General features: G+C 40.6%; 1 protein-coding gene across 1 annotated transcript in view; it reads left to right on the plus strand.

Moving 5' to 3' along the window:
* The first annotated feature begins 1,736 nt into the window (after positions 1–1,736).
* Positions 1,737–20,277, plus strand: part of PGR (progesterone receptor) — a 41,485-nt gene continuing 22,944 nt past the window's right edge. Inside the window, exons 1-3 of the mRNA XM_075727958.1 lie at positions 1,737–2,947; positions 4,186–4,337; positions 19,324–19,440. Coding sequence (XP_075584073.1) covers positions 1,737–2,947; positions 4,186–4,337; positions 19,324–19,440 — 1,480 coding nt within the window. The remainder of the gene's footprint in view (positions 2,948–4,185; positions 4,338–19,323; positions 19,441–20,277) is intronic.

Raw genomic sequence — 20,277 nt, forward strand, 5'->3', positions numbered from 1 at the left:
GTACACACCACATTGAAAGAGGTTTATGTGAAGCCACTGCTACTATAAACTTGCCCTGTATGATTTCTGATGTTAGCTTTCAGAACACTGAAATAATCTCAAAAAGTTATGTTTTTCTCCCCGAGAAGCTGTCCTTTTCAGTCTGAAAATACTTTGAAAGTAAAATAACAAAAGCAGCTATTTCATGGTGATCAGAGTTTTTGAAAAAAGATGTCTTTTCTGAAAAGCATGTTATACTTACAGAGCATAAATGAGCATGTAACAGCGCACCTTTCTCTATGAATCAAAAATACAGTGATTCTACTCAAAGTCACGAGGACTACTCCTACGCTAATTTATTCTTTGTAACTTTCAATACAAGTTGCTTTCCTGAGACTGCAATATATTGCAAATTATATTAAGGGTGTGTTTTGTTTTTTTTTTTTCCAATTAGTAATTGTCTTACTGAGCTGAATGGGTTTTGCCACAAAGCCAGCATTTTACACAACATGCCAGGCAGCAATTAACTGGTGACAGCTTCTTGGTCAGAACTAACTTGGGCCGGGTTGTAACTTGCTATTGCTGGCTGCCCAGCCAGCCGCTGTAAACCACGTCCATTTTAAACATCCTCTCATTCACCCTGACAAAGTAATTAAAAGTAAATACTACAGGCAAAGAATGCCCCATTTTCTAAACATTTTGTAGCAAAACCCTTGTGCTTTCTCTGGTGTAGAGGATACTTTGAGGTCCCTGAATGTCATGTAAAGCGCTTTACGATGCCGTGGTTTCCTTGCTACTGGAAAATGGATGTTGTATCAGGATAGAAATTGGGTCAGAGCTTAATCCTGAAAATTACAATGAATGTCTGAAGGGGACGGTGAAGAACAGGCAAAAGGACGACCACACTGTAGTCACTGCAAGTGAGTGAAGCTTGTCTTGCCCTCCGCTCTGCCCAAGCTGCCTGCAGCCCGTGCCCAGTCCGGAGCTGCGCTTCTCGGGGTGGTGAAGCGTGAGGACGGGGCACCTGCACAAGCGGTGGGGGTAAAGGCATGAGGAGGCAGCGGGAAAGCCAGGCGGCGGGGCGAGGCCAGAAAGCGCAGGCCTGAGACTCGGGGAGACGGAGGCCATGGGACGGGGATGCGGGCGCGGCGGGCGACGGCAGGGACGGGCCGGGCAAGCGGAGCGGAGGAGCCGCTGGACAAGCTGCCGAGGAAGCCGCGGCGCCCGGGACCGGCTGCCCCGCGGAGGCAGCGCGGAGCGGCGGGGCGGGCCGGCCCGGCAGGCGGAGAGCGGGCGGCCGGGGGGGCGAGCCCGAGCCCGGCGGCGGCGGCGGCGCTGCCCCTCGGTAGGGGCACGGGATGGCGGGGCGGGGCGGGGCGGGGCGCGGCGCCAGCCCGCCCGGGCCGAGCGGGGACGGCGGGAAGCAGTCGAAGGAAAAGCGGAGCCGGAGGGCAGCGAGCGGCAGCCAGCCGCCGTCGGAGCCTGGCGGGGACGCCGCTCTCCCGCCCCCCGCCCACGCCCCGCTCGCTTCCCCCCTCTAGGCTGCACCGCCCCCGGCTCCGTTTCGCCCCCCTCCCGGCGGCGGGCCGGGGCTGAGCCGCCCCCCCGAAGGCAGTGCCATGTGAGCGGGAGCCGCGCCGCCGCCTCAGCCGGCGCCTGCAGGATGTGAGCAGCCGCCCGGCCGCCTGCACCCCGCCGCCGCCCGGCCGCCCCCCGGGCCGGAGGCTCAGCGGCGTCCAGCCCGGCCGCGGGCCAGCATGACCGAGGTGAAGGCCAAGGAGCCCCGAGCGCCTCCGCCCGCCAGAGACGGGGCGGTCCTGCTGCAGGGCCAGCCCGGCCGAGACCCCTTCCGCGGGGAAGCGGAGGCCATCGACATCTCCCTGGACGGGCTGCTCTACCCCAGGAGCAGCGACGAGGAGGAGGACGAGGAGGAGGAGGAGGAAGAGCCGCGGCAGCGGCAGCAGCCGGGGCAGGAGGAGGACCGGGGCCCCCTCTCGTACCGGCCGGGCAGCGGCTGCCTCTCGGACAAGGACTCCCTGGACACCGTCCTGGACACCTTCCTGGCGCCCGCGGCGCATGGCAGCTCCGTCGCGGCCGCGGCGCCCTGGCCCTTCTTCGGGGCGGAGGCGGCGGAGGCGCCCGCCGCCCCGGTGAGCCGCGGCCCCTCGCAGAAGGCGGGCGAAGCCGCCCCGGGGGCGCCCGGCGCCTCGCAGCCCCCGCCGCGGCCCGCCCCGCTCTGGCCGGCCGGCGACGCCCTGGCCGCCGCCGCCGCCGCTAAACCGCGGCCGGCGGGGCCGGGGTCCGGCGCGGCGGGTCCCGGCGCGGCCCCCCGGGGCGAGGCGCTGCCCGGCGGGGCGGGCGGCCTGGCCGGCGGCGGGGCCCGGCCCGGGGCGGGGGAGCCGGGGCAGGAGTACCTGCACGTGCCGCTGCTGCCGCTCAACTCGGCCTACCTGGCCTCGCGCACGCGGCAGCTGCTGGACGTGGCGGAGCTCGAGGGCGGCGGCGGCGCGGGGCCGCGCTCCTCGCCCCCCGCCCCGCCGCTGCCGGGCTACGGCTGCCCGCCGGCCGGCGGCAAGGAGGGGCACTTCGCCTACGGCGACTTCCAGCCCGCGCTGAAGATCAAGGAGGAGGGTCTCGGCCTCCCCGCCCCTTATCCGGGCGGCAGGGCCACCCCCGCGGCGGGCTGCGCCGACTACCCGCAGCCCCCGCGGGCCGGGCAGGAGCCCTCGCTGGAGTGCGTCCTCTACAAGGCGGAGCCCGCCCTCCTGCCCGGCGCCTACGGGCCGGCGGCGGCGGCGGCGGCGGCGGCGGCGGCGGTGCCGCTCGACAGCCTGCCCTCCACCTCGGCCGCGCCGCCGGGCCTCTGCCCGCCCCTGGCGCTCAACGGGCACCAGCCCCTGGGCTTCCCGGCGGCGGTGCTGAAGGAGGGCCTGCCCCCGCTGTGCCCGCCCTACCTCGGCTACGCTCGGTAAGGGCGGCGGCGGGAGGCGGCGGGTGGCCGGGCCGCGGGGCCGGAGCGCTGCGCGCTGCCGCGGCAGGAGGGGCGGCGGGGCCGGGGCGGGCGGCTCCGGGGGTCTTGCAAGGGGCGACGCCAAGGCGGGCGAAGTTTGACTCGGCGGAGCCGCGTTTGAGGCAGTAACGGCGGCGGCGGGTCCATTTCTGCGTTGTGTGGGCGCGCCCGGGCCTCCCGGGTCCGTGTGGGACCGGCGCAGCCTTAACTTCGCAGCCGGCGCCTCTCGGATCTTTTTGGCACGATAACGCCCGGGGAGAGGTCGCGGTTTTGTCGCTGTGGTGGTTCAGTGCCATCTGATGTCTGAGCGAGAGAGGGGGAGCAGAGCGTTCTCCAGGCTGGCCTCACTGGCGGCGAGGCAACACTCATAAACACCCAAGTATTCTCCAAAATATTGTCCCCGATTTGGGGAAAAAAAAAAAAAAAAAACCACCAAACCAAAAAGCAGTTAATTTCACACAAAAAAGAAAACTGAAACACTTGTATGTTGATTTGTTAGAATGGAATGCCTTACTATGATGCCAAGGTGTTGTGCATTACCTAGAAGCGTGTGCAAAAATACGTACATAGGATGCTACACCTTCAGCGGAAATCCTTGGGTTTGTAAACGTAATGGTTTAAGTAGGTTAGCCTGTTTCTTTTCCGTGAGAGAAATTTGGAAGTACTTTCCACTGTCCTCAATGTGCCCGTCATAGTCGATGAGAATGCTGCGGCTGGATGGCAAGTGACAAATATTAAACATTTTTCTGGCTGAGATGAAACTTAGTTATTTCCCATGTGAAAGGGGCTTTTGAGATTCAATTGACCTCGTTTGATTCTGTCTGTACCATTCCATGTACAGGAAAAAAAGAGCATCAGTCACAACTCACAGGAGTTGTTGATCTGAAGATGATGAACATTTTAACAGAGTTCCTAGATTGTACCTCTTTTAGCTAAAATGGATTAAAATACTACTGTGCTTTTTGCCCACTACTTTTCTGTTTAATTAGGCAGATGTTACAAATGTGCCTTTTAGCCTAGTAGAGACAAACCCTTGAGCAGCAAGGCAGTCATACTTAATGTTTTTCTTACCCTTCTGTAGCTTGATTACAGATTTGAAAAGAAAGTTTTTAGCATAAACCCAGTTAATACAGGTAAGTAGTTAATTGTTGCAAAACCGGATATTTAATTTCTCTTCATTCTTTTTTTTTTTGAAGGCCAGATACAGAAACCAGCCAAAGTTCTCAGTACAGTTTTGAATCGCTACCCCAGAAGATTTGTCTCATCTGCGGTGATGAGGCTTCTGGTTGCCACTATGGAGTACTTACCTGTGGAAGTTGTAAAGTCTTCTTTAAAAGGGCAATGGAAGGTACTATATGATGTCATTGTTCCTAATTATCTGAAATATATCTTTTTAGGCACTGCTAAGGACATACTTTTTATTTATTGCTGATGTGTAAAAATGTTATCGCTGTAGTAATGTTTCTTGTTTTGGCAACTCTGTTTAAACATTACAGTGAATACTAACTAAATTCTTTCTTAATTGGTTTTGCTAGTATCATTTGTTTTACTTTCATTATTTGCTATTTAGTATTTACTATTTATCAGTTAGTCTTTCCAAGTAGTTAGAGTTTTGTGAAAAATCTCGTGTATTACACAATTTGTTTTAATAAGTGTAAATGCTCTTCAAAGGAGGATTTTGTGGGTATGAACTAATGATAGGCAGATAAGAATTTATTTTGGCTTCATATTGTTTTCGAAGTCGTGGATTTTTTCTTGCTTGCAAGATGCAGAATTTGGCTTCCTGAGATTTATGGAAGTATTTCAAGTTTCACTGAACTATTTCAAGTCAAAGTGATAATAATAAATGGATTTGACTTTTGTTCCAAATAGCCATTAAATTACAAAGTTGAGCTGCAGGTTTAATAAATCAGTAGCAATGCCTATGTTTATTTTTTTTCAGGGGGGTTATATTATATGCGTTGTCCATAAATACCCACTGAGATTTTAAATATGAATACAAGAGTAGATTGCTTTATATAGTTCAACTGATGAAGAGGTGAAACAAATCCTTCTACATTTTCTGTTTTGTCTCCTTTTCTGATTTTTATCTGATCCCATCAGAACTAGGATATTCAAATTTCTGCTCCATATACTTAAAAAAAGGATTGTTTCAATGTATAGGATTCCTTAAGATAAAAAATTGCATCGTGTGTTTTCTTGTGATACATAGTTTATTCAACTTTAGAGAGCTCTTCAGATGAAAAAAGAACTACTGAAAAATCAAATGCTTCACAAAATAATGTAGTTAGATTTTTTGTTTCATTGTGCTGTTACTTTCTACTTTAAGTGTATGCTCTTCCTTTAACATACGAGGTAATTGCAAAATGATAACACTAGACTAGGTGGGCTAGATGAACTTTGGAGCTAGTGCCTCATTTTCTCTAATACATTTAATGGAATTAATGAGAAAGCCATTAGAAACATAGGTGTTATGTTGCAAGGAAAACACTTGTCTCTTAAGTCACTTAGAGGATACATTTTCAGTTTCACTGACTGTGTTAACTGGTCTCTTGGTTTGGCTTCACATGTTTTGCTTTGGTTCAGCCATATACTTTTAAAAAAGACAGAGGGCTGAAGTTTTAAGAATGAGTGTACTGTAATTTACAAGTGCCGCATTTTAAAATGTTTTATTATTCACTTTTCACCTGTACAGTAATATTGTAATTTTTTATTTGAATTTGATTTCATCACTTTGGAATTTCATCTTTTTTCCAAACTAGTATCCAGTTGTGTTTGTACAGTAGGTGAACCTGCTCAAAAACATCTTATTACTGTTCAGCGTAAATATTTTAATGATAGATGTTAAGAAGGCATATAAATTGGTCGTAGGAATATCTTAAGGTTGTTTTCACTGATTATTTAATCAAAGTCTGTATTTACAGAATCTTAACCACATTAAGAACATACACATACAGAGAAATAAGAGGTCAACACAGTTACACAGACAAAATGCTTATGTTTTACATAGCAACTTCATACTTTCCATTTTTAAATTATTCCAAAGACTGAGAGTATGGTGAGGAAGTGTGTTTGGGTTTTTTAGCAAGAATATTCTGAGAATGGACAACTACCTCAGACTATCTGGCTATAATAAGAAAAAATACGGGTTATTGAATCTTATGGGGAAGAATGACAAGCATGAGCAGTGTGGGCATGAGAAGATGATAGTTACCTGTTTTTGTGTAGGAAGTGCAAATCTACAGAGAGTTCCTTAAAGAGATGGACTTCTTATTTTAATGGAAGCATAATATAATTGCTAGCATTTAAATGATCCCATTTATGATTAGATACTTGATTTCATTTAGACTTAAAGCACTTTTTTGTTTATTTCTTATCAGAAATAAAGGTGACATTACTCTTCTGTAAGAAGATACAGAATATTTTTATTGTAAATGCAACAGAAAATAATGTTTAAAAATTCTCAGTGGCAATTGTATAAATTTGAGACTTTTTTCTTAAGTAAAATGTCCCCCTGCTCATCATTTCTTGGCGTGAGAATGCATTATTTACCTTTTTAAATTTTTAGTACTACTACAGACGTGGTTTTTTTTTAATAGTAATTCATACAGATGAAGTTTTAAACATTGTGAGAACTCATGATTGAAACTCTGCTTTTCATATACTTTCCATAAAGTACTGATCACTATGAGAAATTAAAACATGATTGGAAATAGGCAGCTTTTGCTACTGCTTGGATTTTTTATATTTCCAGATCTTTTTCATGTGTTATGAGGTTTTCAAGTGTGTAGATAACAAGGTACATAATATAGTGGTATTAAATTTGTTGGAAAAGGTCTATTTTCTATTTTAATTATTTCTGTAATCTCAGATGTGTTGGCTGTTTCAAATCTAATAGCCTATGTAATTTTTTTCACAGAAATTGTCCTATTCATACACCATTTATTTTACTCTCCCCTATTGTGTGGAAAATACTGTATTAGTTAAATGCTTCCTTTGGGATAAAATGGACTGTTATGTTATCCAGAAAACTCAATTTTTCATCTCTAATCTTTTTGAAATAAAACCAGAACTTATTTAAAATACTCAGACTGAACTGAACAGAACAATCATTTAAAACTGTATAGGCGAACCTAGAAAAGTTTCTGTACTAAGTATGATTTAATCATACATTTGAATATAACTAGCAGATACACATACAGCTTAACAGGGGGTCAGAATTGTATGAGGATCACTAAGATGAAAATGTTATTTTAGAATGTTTGTTGGCAATGAATTCTTAAATATATATGATTTGGTAGCTATTTTCTGTCTTTTGGGTTCTTGGCTCCCCATATGTGCCTATATATATAAAGAAAAGGATGGTATTAATACAATAAGCATATTTTACTATAAGCAGAATCCTGAAGTGCGTTAACCAAGAATGCAAGTCCTTTTCTGGGGGAAGTCTAGTATAGCAGATATGAAAAAAGTTAGTGCTGGAAGTGGGGAGGAGGAAATGTAGCTAAGGGGCAAAAATACTGATTTTTTTTTTTTTTAAGAAACATTTATTATGTATTTATGTATTTATTTATGTATTTAGAGGTTGTACATTTTCCGTTCGTCCCTTACAAAGAAATGATTTACTAGTCTGTTTATTCACGTATTGTACAAACAAATTACAGGGCTTTTAAAATACTTTAAAAATCTCCTTTGTGTGTAATGAAAATAACAAAAGTTACTGTTATTTCTATTCACTTATGAAATTTGAAAAGACAAAATTGGATTCAGTATGCTGATGGGGTAGTGCCATTCCTGTCAGTGAGCTGAGAGTGACAGGCAGTTTGGAGTTACCAATCAAAAAAAATTCAGAAATAATATTTAAAATGCTTTCACATATGCACATATGTAGAATTACTCTATTTGCAAAGTAATTTGCTGTTGATGATCAGGCATTTTTTAAGTGCTACCAATGTATCTAGTTCATGGTAACAAATACTAGGTATAATATTTCTAATGGGGCTTTAGGAGAATGAAGATTAAGAAATGAACTCTTACTTTTTTAGCATTAAACTGTCAAATGGTCGTTAATGATGTCTTAAAAAGATACCTTCATGTAAAACCATGCAGGCCAGCCATGATCAAAATGCTTGTGTAGCACCATGGTAAAATTTCTGTCCTGAACAGGAACCCAGTGTGTAGAGTTTTGGAGTCTGGAGTTACACTGTTGCTAACGTGGTTTCTTGGTGGCTTGCATTCTTGCCTTCTTGTGGAAAGTGTCTCCTTTGCAGTAGTTTCACTAATGAAACATTCAAATTACGTAAATCCTGAAAAAAATTTCAAGTGCTGTGTTTCCTATATAAAGTCCCACTTTTGTTTTTTGTTCTATATTTATATAAAGCATTTGCCTTCCTTTGCGCTTTGTTTATATTGTTGACATCTGATGAAAAGTAGTTGCCTGAACCTGAAGAGTTTGAGGCCAGCATAAATACATGATATTACAGCAGATGGGTCAGAAACTAACTCTTGGTTTGTTTAAATACCTGGGACCCTATTATAAAATAGATCTAATGCAGATCTAGCAGATTTGTCTGGTTTTAATATGTGCTTCAAGCTCAGAGTAACAGCACTGTACAGATAGTAGCATCAGGGATAAGCTCAACTATATGTAGTAGCTAACACTTAGCTGACAAGGTTTGAACTTCTCTCTGACGCCTGAATTTGGCAAACTTGACCTGACAGGAAGTAGGGTTTCTACAAGAGTTTTCACTGTCTGTAACTGGAGAGGTACTCGTGGAGTAAAGTGGAGGAATTAAAGATGAGCTACGTCTACCCAGTAAGAAGGCTGACCATGACTTCAGCCAAACTTTCTGATAAAGTTTATCTGACTCATGTTATGTATAGGCAGTTTTGTGATGACAGTGTGATCCACTGTGTAAGTAGTGAAATACTCTGCATAAGGAAAATTTCAGTCGTGCTTTTCCATAGCTTAAGAATGTAAAATGGCACAGTATGCCAAATATTTTAAAAAATGCCAACCACTGATAGAAAATCCTCTTTGAAAACAGAGCGAAATGCAATACTACAGAGACCCTTTAGCCTGTGAAATTGATAAAGCAGATGTAAAAAGTTCCTTGTTCTCCTAACTCTGCAGGGATTTCCAATTTTTAATCCAACTTTCCAGGCTGGATCGTGGGATCAGAATTTGGTACAGCGGGTACTGTAAACACAATAGTGATGAAAGCTTCATGAAGTAGAAAACGCACAAACGTACAAAGCATACATACAGCAAGCTGAGAGATGAAAATGCTTTTCACTTAATACATTTAATATTATTAAAGCTCTTTTATTTTGCACACGACCAAAATGTGTTACTGTACAGTAAGCTACGTGTATTTCCAAATTCAAACGTACAAAGTTACTTCACTGAGGGTCCTAAAATTCAAGTGGGAAATGTCATTTTTGTGAGAGCAAAGAATTTGCATCATGAAAAGGGAAAGAAGGAGATCAGTACTGATACATTATTGTATATTTTCATCATACTTCTGACTTCAAAAGTATTTGTTGTTCAGCCATTTAGCAAACATTGATTTGATGAATTGATTCGTATGAGGCACAACAACTGAATGAGCTAAGATTGCATTCATTCTGGCTTCGTGCTTTGGCTATTGTGCTAATGCGGGGCTTCCTACTGCTCTCATTGTGACTTATTACTGGTTTCCCCATAGATGTGGCTTAGAACATAATCAGCTGCAGAAATGTGAAGTACTAAAATTTTTGGCTTAACTTTATGTAATCATTTAGAAACAGTATCGAATATTACGTTAAACAACTTTTCAGGTGGAATAGAAACTATTTCAGGTAGTCTAAAACCGCATGCTTTAAAGAGCACCAGCAACTGACTGCTCAGTGTTGCTGGATACTCCTCTGTTCTAACTTTACATGTGCATAATCTGAGTAACCTGAGCTGCTCATCTTAATTTCACTTTACAGTGAATGGAGAGAAACAGGAACTTCTAGAAAGTAATTCACTGGCTTATTTTAGATATCTGCTTGGGTTGAAAATAACAGTACTCTACCTATATCTCAGCACTAAATATAAAGGAGTGTCAGGTGAGGATGTACACTGTCTGCATTTGGTGATACGAATCCCACCCATATCACCAAGGTAGCTAATACATTTTTGTAGTATATAAAAGAAATATAATAAATATATAAAACACTTTTAATATTATTTATTTTTAAGTATTATATATAAAAATATACAAAATAATATATATAAACATAATACTTAAGTATTAAAATACTTATAAATTATGTAACATAAGTGTATAAAATGTAAGTATTTATAGTCAAACCTAATCTACTAAAAATATATTTAGGTTTGATGGTGTCAATGCTTAAGCTGTGTATCTGTTGCACAGAACTGATGATGTACTAGGAAGAGGTGGTTCTTTAGAAACTACTGAATGGAAAGACTTAACAGACTGTCATTTGTATGTTACAATCTGCCATTATGTGTAGTGATCCATGGCTGCACTTCAGAGGTTTCCTGGTTATACCTAGTCGCAACTCCTGCATTTTGACCAGTGGCTGTTGCTTAATATCAGTTAACATGTGAGCACATTTCAACAACCTGGAATCTTTTGTAGTTAAAACGTAGAAAGAGTTAGATGCAAGCATTGAGATCCAGGAGAATATTACCCTATTCTTGTCCAATTGTTATGATACCATCTTCCTTTATCCTCAAAGACAATATTTTATGTGGGATTTGTTGCACCAAGCTGTAGGCATTTGCAATGTGGACATCCGTATTTTGGCCAATTACTTTAAATGTGCAGCAGGCTATTAAAGAACCAAAGTTTAGGCATCTACTCAAGACGAATTGCATCCTAAGTGCCTGTTTTTCTCTCGTGTCCAAGAAGGGAGTGTAAGCTGCTTGTTTTGCTGGATGTCCATGCTTTAGAATCTAGTTAGTGAAATGAATCCCCTCTTTATGGTTTTTTAGCAGTTTGTTGTCCATTGGGTGTTTCGACCAACAGGCAGCAATATCTGGTTTTTTGCAAATTGCCTTTTTCTGCTACTAATGTTTCTGTTTTTTCTACCTTTATTACTCTTAGAGTGAGTGACCCTGTCCCATTGGTTCAGTTGTAGGACAAGTCAAAGAATAAGAGGAAAATATATATGAAAACACTTATCAGGGCAATGTGCTGTAATACTTTCACTACAATCAGAATGATGGGGTGACTGAAATGCAAATATGATGTTTCTTATGTTGGTAGAAGAATACAGCTCTCAGGGATAAGAAGAAAAACAAATGGTACTTTAGTAGTGTATACCTCTGAAATAGCTGAAGTGCTTTTAAGGTAGGTTTTTTGTTCAAATCCCATGATCTATATTTATAAGAAATAGACCCTTTACAAACAAAAAAGCTGACAGTTTCATCATTTTACATATTTATACCACTGAATTAGTTCATTACTTAAAAATGGTGACCAGGGAGTAACTGTGACACAGTGCCATAAAAGAACTTGAAATAACTGACTTGTAGAAGTCAGCATCTCCTTCTGAAAGGTATTAGCTATGGAAAATTTTTACTGTTGTCAGTTCCCATATTTAGACTCAAAGACTTTATGCCTTTCAAGATGTTGCAGTGGTGAATAATCTAAGCAAACCAACAGAAAATCAGTATGAAATACTAATCCTGATTTTGCAGTTCATGATAGTTTCTGTGAAATAGGACTTAATTTTGCTTCATTTTGGTTTTCTTTTTTTTTTATTATTTCTTGTTGGAAATGATGGAACAGATGGGAAAATTAAAAAGATTAAAAACCAGTATTGTAACTTTTAGCTCTGTCCAGAAATGAATGAAGAGAGTACAGCTACATTTAATCGTTCTGTTTTGTAGATAGCATAAAACCCATGTGCTCAGGTTCCTGTCTGGAGAAGTGATTTTGGAAGGAAAAAGACAGTGGTGTTGCAGGATTCACAGCAAAAGGCAGGAAGATTTTGAGATCAGGATACAAGAGAAGGAAAGAGTCAGTCAGGGATGTTGCAAACATTGGAACTGATTTGTTGAAGAGAAAGAAAGCAGTGCAAGATATATGGTGGTTTGAAAATGCTGCTTCCTTTCTAGAGAAGCCAATTTTGTTTGGTCCACTTAACAAAAAAAAAAAACTCACAGAGAACTGTAAGATTACATGCTTAAAACCAGCAGACAATGGAGTGGAAGAATACCGAAAGTTTGTTGTAAGTAGAATTATGTCAAAAATTACTTGTAAATCTGTTCACCAAAGCAAAATATGATACAAAAAAATACTAGGTTTTACTTAGGAATGAACATTTTATGGTTTTATATTCTTTTTGAACAAAACATTTTTACTCAACCCTTTTTTTCATCACATGTAATTAAGGCAAAGAAATGAAAGAGTAGCTTCACATAGATGAAGGAATTACTAGTATCTGTTACAATCACAAAGCCCAGCCCTTGAGTATTTAGACAAGGCAAGGCAATCACGCAGGATCTGAGAGCTGTTTTCATCATCTCCAGTGCCTGAAGGGAGTCAAACACACCTTTCCTCCTTGCAGCCCTGATTGCCAGGCTCTTGGATGACTTGGGATGCAATCATTCTATATTGTTTTTACTTTGAACTATATTATTATGAAGAAAGGAATTCCATATTATTTCATCTAGAAGAAGATTTTAGGATGGAACATATTCACAAGATGCAACAGGTTGCCCAGAGAGGTGGTGGAGGCCCCATCCCTGGCAACATTCAAGGTGAGGTTGGACGGGGCTCTGAGCAACCTGATCTGGTTAAAGCTGTCCCTGCTCACTGCAGGGGGGTTGGGCTAAGTGACCTCTAAAGGTCCCTTCCAACCCAAAGCATTCTATGATTCTATGACAAGTTACTCTGCTATCCACTCTTTGACCTCTTTGGTGCATTGAATCCTAAATTCTTTGCTGTGAAGCAGATTTACATCAGTAGCAGGTCTTTATACCACTGTAGACTACAGAGTAGTATTCAGGACACCTGCTTAGGAGTTGGGAAATGAGAATTTTATTTCAGTGGGCAAAGAGGGTAATTAAAAGTGAGTCCCCCACTAACTACTGGCTTTTTGTAAAAAGATTGTGCATGGTAAGGTCAGTGGGGGATGTGGTTTTTTGTTAAGTGGTTGGAGTCTTAAGTCTCACTTCTGGGACTTTTTTATTTTTAGAGAAAATGTTAGCACAGAAATGAAATTGGTATTAAATAATTAAAAAATATTATTTGAGGTGTGTGGAATCTAGGAGATTGTAATGGCCCGTAATGGCATACAGGGACATGAAGGGCGTATTTTCAGTATTACAAACTCTGTCGTATAGATTCCTAGTTCTCCAAGACCATTGCTCATAAACCCACATAATGAGAAGCAAATTCAGCCCACAATTGCTGTTTTGCACATTGAAGCAGTGTAAATAGAAGAGTGGTTGATTTAGATCAGAGCAACGGTCAAGCTAGCTGTGTTTCCCATTTCGGATGATGAACTAGGCTAGACTGTTTGCATGGTTATGGAAAACCTCACTGTCAGAGCAAGTACAGATTAATCCTTACGCTAGTATATTGTCTTAGCTTGCAAAAGTCGAAGTTTTACTCAAAAGCTACATCTGCACCATTATGTTTAGTATAGGTATACTATTTTGGAACCTATAGGTATACTAATGGAGCCTATTTTCTGTTTTGTTTATTTTGAAACCATGTTTATTACTGGCTTCCACAAGAACCCCTGACAAGGAGTTCCAAATCTAGTTATGTTAGAAGAGTAATTCCTTTGGGTTTTTAAACCTATTGATTTAATTGGTACTTTTGAAAAATATTGTAAGAGGTAAAGCATATTGGTAGTAAATTATTGAGCAAAACTTGGAGGCTAGCTCTCAGGAAGCAAAAAGTTGACATTGGGAGACATTTGGCAATAAAATAACTTACAAAGATGCAATAGATATCTGCAGTTTTTAGACAGAAATCTAAAACTATACTAAATAAAACACTGATATTTTTTGCAAAGAACAGTCCTCCAGTGGTGGGCATAGGATGATTTTATAAGAAAGCATTGCCGGTTAAGAGTGATACAGGGAAGCAGAATCACAAATGGGAGAGAGAAAAAAGATTTGAAAAAGTACTTTTATTTGCAGACAGGACAAACTGAGAGTTTGCAAACAAGTGCTTTGCTTTTGTGCGGGGTGGCACAGTGGCAGCAGTTCAGCACAGATGCACTTACACAGATAACTGATGGCTTGCATCTGATACCACTGGTGCAGATAAAGCCTTATGTTTTCCATATTTTGCACATCTGCAGAATTGCTGCAACTTACTAGTTTACTCGAGTGATTTTAAGTGACTTAGAGCATGTCAGTGAGCTAAGTTAATAGTGCAGTTTTTAAAGACACTGGGCGTGCTACTTCCAGCAGTATTTGGATTAAAAGTTCTCAGTGCTGGAGTACGATCTGTGCAGCTTTACTGATAGCGAAACCTGTGATCGTATTTGTGTATGTGGACCATTGGCATTTTGACCACTTTCTGATATAAACCTGCCAGTATAGCAGGAGTCACTACAGTACCTAAAGTTGTATTTACTTGTTTGCATTAGGACTTCCACCTTTGCTAACACAAATGGACTTTGATGGAGGTTAAGAAAGATGCTATCCTACAAGAATCTGGAACATGAGTAACAGATTAAATCGTTTCTGTGTTTTCTCCATATTCTCAATCAAATCTAGGTCACAAGCTGATACGTTGGTATGTTGAGAGAGAGCTACAATGTGCACTTTCAAAAAGAGGTAAAAAGTAAACATGTATAGGAAACTTAACATTGGGTGAGGACTTCCAAGAAAGTGGCAGTTGACAGAAAGTTGCCAGATTCATATTTTTGTAAGAAACACAAATATCAATCTTTACTTTCTGACCTGTGCTCTAGTGATTAGACTACTATCTGTTTTTTCTGGTTTTTTTTTTCCCAGTTACAATGACAGTAGTCATATAAAAGATACTGAATGATGAGCTACCAATTGAACAGGATTTTTATCTTGACAGTGGTCTTTGGATGCTGTGTTAGTACATGCATTTAATGCAACTGCAACGCTCACATGTTGAAAAAAAATAGATGATCCTAAAGACTGAGATACAGCAAATGTATTTTCAAATAAAAGTTTCAGCATCCCATGAAACCATTCCAGACAGCTTCATCTAACTAACTATTGTCCCATAATTTTGAAATTAACCAAATACTTGGCACGTTTTCCATTTCTTACACATTCTGTCCTTCAGATGGTTGCTGCCACTTAGGTATTACAGTCAAGCAAGTAGCAGTTTCTCAGCACTGCACAATGGTAGAAACAGTTTCAGATGAGAACATTGACTCAGATTTACCTATAGAGACGAGATCAAATCAGATGACAGATAATAAAAAATCCCTGACAGATGAGAACATGAAAAACACTATATAATTGAACCTTATGTTTTTTCCAAATAAGTTGCAGCTGAATCAGAATGAATGGAATACACTTTGGGGTGGGAGGAGTTGGGGAGAGATTGGGTAGAGGCGAGCAGAGTGGAAAACTCACATGAAGATGTGATTCAAGCTCAGGACATGACTGTGGCTTTTTTGTAGTCTTGAAAACAAGGAAGTGGTTGACAGAATCAAGAAATGCCTGAAATTTTATCACCATAATCTCATGGGTGGGTTGGGTTGGCAGGATTTTGGTTTTTTCTTGCTTCTTTTTATGCTAGTATCATGGAGGCTTTATGGAAGAAATAAACTAGGTGAAGACATAATAAAGATTAGGTCATTGGTCATTACATTGGGTCCTCAGCACAAGAAGGACATGGACCTGTTGGAGCGGGTCCAGAGGAGGGCCACCAAAATGATCCGAGGGCTGGAACACCTCTCCTATGAGGCCAGGCTGAGAGAGTTGGGAATGTTCAGCCTAGAGAAGAGAAGGCTGCGGGGAGACCTTATTGCGACCTTCCAATACATAAAGGGGGCCCACAGGAAAGATGGGGAGAATCTTTTCAATAAGGCCTGTTGTGACAGGACAAGGAATAATGGATTTAAACTAAAGAAGAATAGATTTAGACTAGACATTAGAAAGAAGTTTTTTACAATGAGGGTGGTCAAGCACTGGAAGAGGTTGCCCAGAGAGGTGGTAGAGGCCCCATCCCTGGCAACATTCAAGGTGAGGTTGGACGGGGCTCTGAGCAACCTGATCTGGTTAAAGCTGTCCCTGATCGCTGCAGGGGGGTTGGGCTAGATGACCTCTAAAGGTCCCTTCCAACCCAAAGCATTCTGTGATTCTATGATTCTACTAGATATTTAAACACAGTTTATGAAATAGGAATTAAATAATACTCACTTTTTGAAGATCAAAGCAAATTCTTACTGTGCCTAAATTCCAATAACAGACTTCATTTCTTCCATGGTATGCACTGGACAGAGAGATTATTTAATCCTGCCTAATCTTAAACTCTAGAACATATGAACATTGAAGAGTAGTTTTCATAACTGTGATTCATTTACAATTTGTTTTGCAAATGTGAAAAATTTTGTTGAATCTTGGATTTATAATGAGCAGTTTGTGAGTTGTTATGTAATGATGAAGTAATTAATGCATTTTCAGTTGAAGTGGAAGTTGGATCTACTGATAACCCCTAAGTTATGAAGTGGTTTTTAAGAGCTGTAGCTAAACTTAAATGTGTAACTGTAAATTTAAAATTTTACAGTGTATTGCACCCTTGATTTGTAATGCTTCATCTTAGATGCATAATATGTAACCACTATTATATAAATAATACAGGCTATTTAAATGTGTAACAGTATAAATTGAGCTATTAATTTCTGGTTTTCCAGATAATTTCCTGTTCCAGCAGGAACAGTGTTGCCATTACTGCTTCTAGCCAAACTCCTTAGCCTCCTTTAGCAGTTAGAGCACTTGGGTGTTGAGTATGCAAATCACGTATTGATATCAAGAGCGAATTCTAAATACTGACATCATTCTAGAATGTATAGACAGTGTTCTCTGAATACTTGAAGAATAATATTTCACAATATGGCATTGGCTTTGGTAGATCAGCATTTTTCTGTGTCATTGTAGGGGGAAAAGTACAACTTGAATGCCTACAGCATTGTGAGGTGCTTGTGAGCATTTACTGCCATACTGGAAATACATAGTCGATTTTTTGGTCTTGCAATTGACATGGGTTATATGGACTCTGACCATGTTGTGTAGACTCGAGGGATTCCCGAAAAAAGAGGTCCAGAAGAGATACCTTTTCAGGGGACCAAAGGAAACCCCCAAAACCAAGACACCCACAAACAAAACTTAACCCATGCTTAAGTGTTCCTTTGTAAATTAACTGTACATTAAAACATCAGATGCCACAGTGCAGAGATAATCTGATGCTTCACAGTTTTAGTTAAACTAACGTTGTTGCTTATGAAAAGACTGAATGCTTTTGTAGCTAATAAAGGCAAAACAAGATGAGGAAAAAACACAAATAATCCCAAGGAAGACATGTTCAAAGTAAGTGTTTTGCTTCCTAATCTGCTGCCAAAAGCAAGACAGATTTTTATTCATTCAGTTACTTTTGGTAATGTTTCCTGTAAGGAGGAACTGAGGATTAGAATTAATGGGAGAAAGTAAATGAGAATTCCTTCTGATTTACTGCATTACTAAATACTTTTTAAATGCCAGGCAATGCATGAGGCAACTACTTTTATTTACCTGTTGTTTTAAAAAAAAAAAAAAGAAACGGTTACAAAAATGAATTTCAGGCAGTCAGGTTTCTTTCACTAAAACCAGACAAGTTGTTCTTAAGAGTATAGGTAAGAAGCAAATTAGTTATCTAAAAAAAATGTTAGCATGGAAACAAACACATGGTTTAGCACTAGCTCTTTTCTTTTGTTGGAACAGAATGTTCTTCTTTCTCTGGCATTTTCATCTGAGGATTCGTTTTCAGTTTGTCTTTCTTCTGTGGAAGAAAGGTATTGGTGAACCGTTGCTCATTTTACCATGTGCAGAGAAAGAACAGAATAAGATTATAAAGCAAGCTGAATAACAGTATCTGAGTAGAATAATCATCTCAGATTTGTTTGCTACTGGTGACATCAGATGGCTAACTCAGAGTAATACTGATCTAGAAATCAGCGAAAATTTAAAAGGTTTGGTATTGATATCTGTTACATTTGGAGGTCCACATCCACAACATTCCATGAAGGAAGCATCTGTGATATTGGTGCTTCTGTAGTTTGTCCATACATTTTTGATCCATTTTGTTGCTCTCAAAATAAACACTTTTTTTTTTGTTTGTTTTCATGCTTTCATGCTAGGTACTGGTAAGAAGCTGAAAATACAGAAATGAATAGAGGATGATGTACACAAACAGGCAGGATTTTAAAAGTTAAACCTTATAGGGTAAACGTGGGCTTAATTTGGAAAGATATGTGAAAATTAGCTTTGATTTCTTCTTACTTATGTACTTAGCTTTTTTTACTTTTTCAAAATTAAAATCAGTCACAGAAATTATCAGTATTATACTAAAGTATAAAAGTATACTTTGTTCATTCTCTTCAAGTGAAATTTGGAAGTATCATTGAAGTTTGTGTTCAAAAGAATGTCAAGATATCAGCTGAATTTAATTTTTTGCTCTGCTGGAAGCTAATTTCATTTAAAAGATTCCATTTTAATACAGTAATGACAGGCTCTTTCTAACCGAGTCCTTCAGAATGAAAAAATAAACTAAGAGCTAACCTAAACAAAAAGTTACAGCCTTCTGTTTGTCTCTTTTGGCTGTGTTGGCTGCATCTGTTCAGCTGGTATTTCAGCATGTCTAGTACAAAACTGCTTCTCCATCAGAGGTAATTTACTCTGCTGAAAGGGCTCTTTTTTTGCATTGCCCCAGTTTCTTCATTCAGTTTTCTGTCGGAAACTCCTCATCAATCCAAGTAAAATTTACTTAAGGTTTTTAAAATCAGGAACAATAACTTAAAAAAAAAAAAGTTTGAAAGAAACAAATTGGTCTGTCCTCATGCTTGATTTGCTTAAGAAATATTGATAGTACAATAATTTAAGCAGTTCATACTGTCTGCTAATTATTTTGGAATTTTGTAGATGGGGAGTTTCACTCTTAAACAGGCCAAATAAATTATTATGTTTAAATAGTAACACTATTATTTGAAAGTTAGCATAAAATGAAGGAGTCCTTTAGTGGTTCAAGTATACTTTTTTTGAATCCTCTGTTACTTTTGGAACATTTATACACAGAAATAATTTTGTCATGTTAAAAAACATCGTATTAATCCTGTTTTCCTCTTGCCTACAGGGCAGCACAACTATTTATGTGCTGGAAGAAATGACTGCATAGTCGATAAAATTCGTAGGAAGAACTGTCCAGCATGTCGCTTGCGGAAGTGCTGTCAAGCTGGTATGGTCCTGGGAGGTGAGCTGCTTTTCAAGCCTGGTCCAGAAAAATAGGCAGTCAAGAACACTATCTTCAATCTGTCGAGTTTAAACAACATTACTTTGATACTGTAAAGGAAAGAACCATATTAAAATGTTTTCTTTTGAAGAATTACCTGATGTTTTAAAATTCCTCGTAAGTCTTTAATGAGTCTGGGAATCCTGAAACAAAAATACCTTTCTATAGGAATCTCTCTCCTACTGTGTACCCTTATACTCATTTTCTTGCAAGGGCAGGAATTGTTTCTATTTGTGAAGAATTTTGGATCAGAAAATTAGATTTAGGTAAAAAATGAAGAAACAAATTGAGATTGACACTAGAATCAGGAATCAGTACTATCTCCCTCTCTCTTCTGTTGTGTTCTCCATCATTGCTTTGAGTACATATCAACAAAATCCTGCTTTTCCACTGAAGAGAGCTAGGCAGTGGTTGCACCAACACTACAGACTTTGCATACTAGATGCCGGGAATTCCTGTCTTTGTATTAGTACTTGCTGTAACAGATTTGCTTTTTTTATGTAACATTAATCAAAACTGAGCTCTATGCCTTTGAAAACCTACAGGGAGAAGATAGTGTAGGATCAGGTAGTCACATGACAAGTTTTGCTGTGGTAACATGCAGGAATGATGCATACTTTTCCTGGTTTTTTTTTCATATTTTTGATGAGAACTTTAGCTATATCAAGTTTTGGATCAGCACAAAGCTTGAAAATATGTGGGTAAGACTATAAGAAAATGGCTATGTAAAGTTGGTAGAAAGAATATGTTCTTAAAGGGAATTTAAAAAAAAAGGAAGGACAGAACCTTGATTTCTTT

This window comes from Pelecanus crispus, chromosome 1 (genome assembly GCF_030463565.1).
Source record: "Pelecanus crispus isolate bPelCri1 chromosome 1, bPelCri1.pri, whole genome shotgun sequence".
Taxonomy (NCBI): domain Eukaryota; kingdom Metazoa; phylum Chordata; class Aves; order Pelecaniformes; family Pelecanidae; genus Pelecanus; species Pelecanus crispus.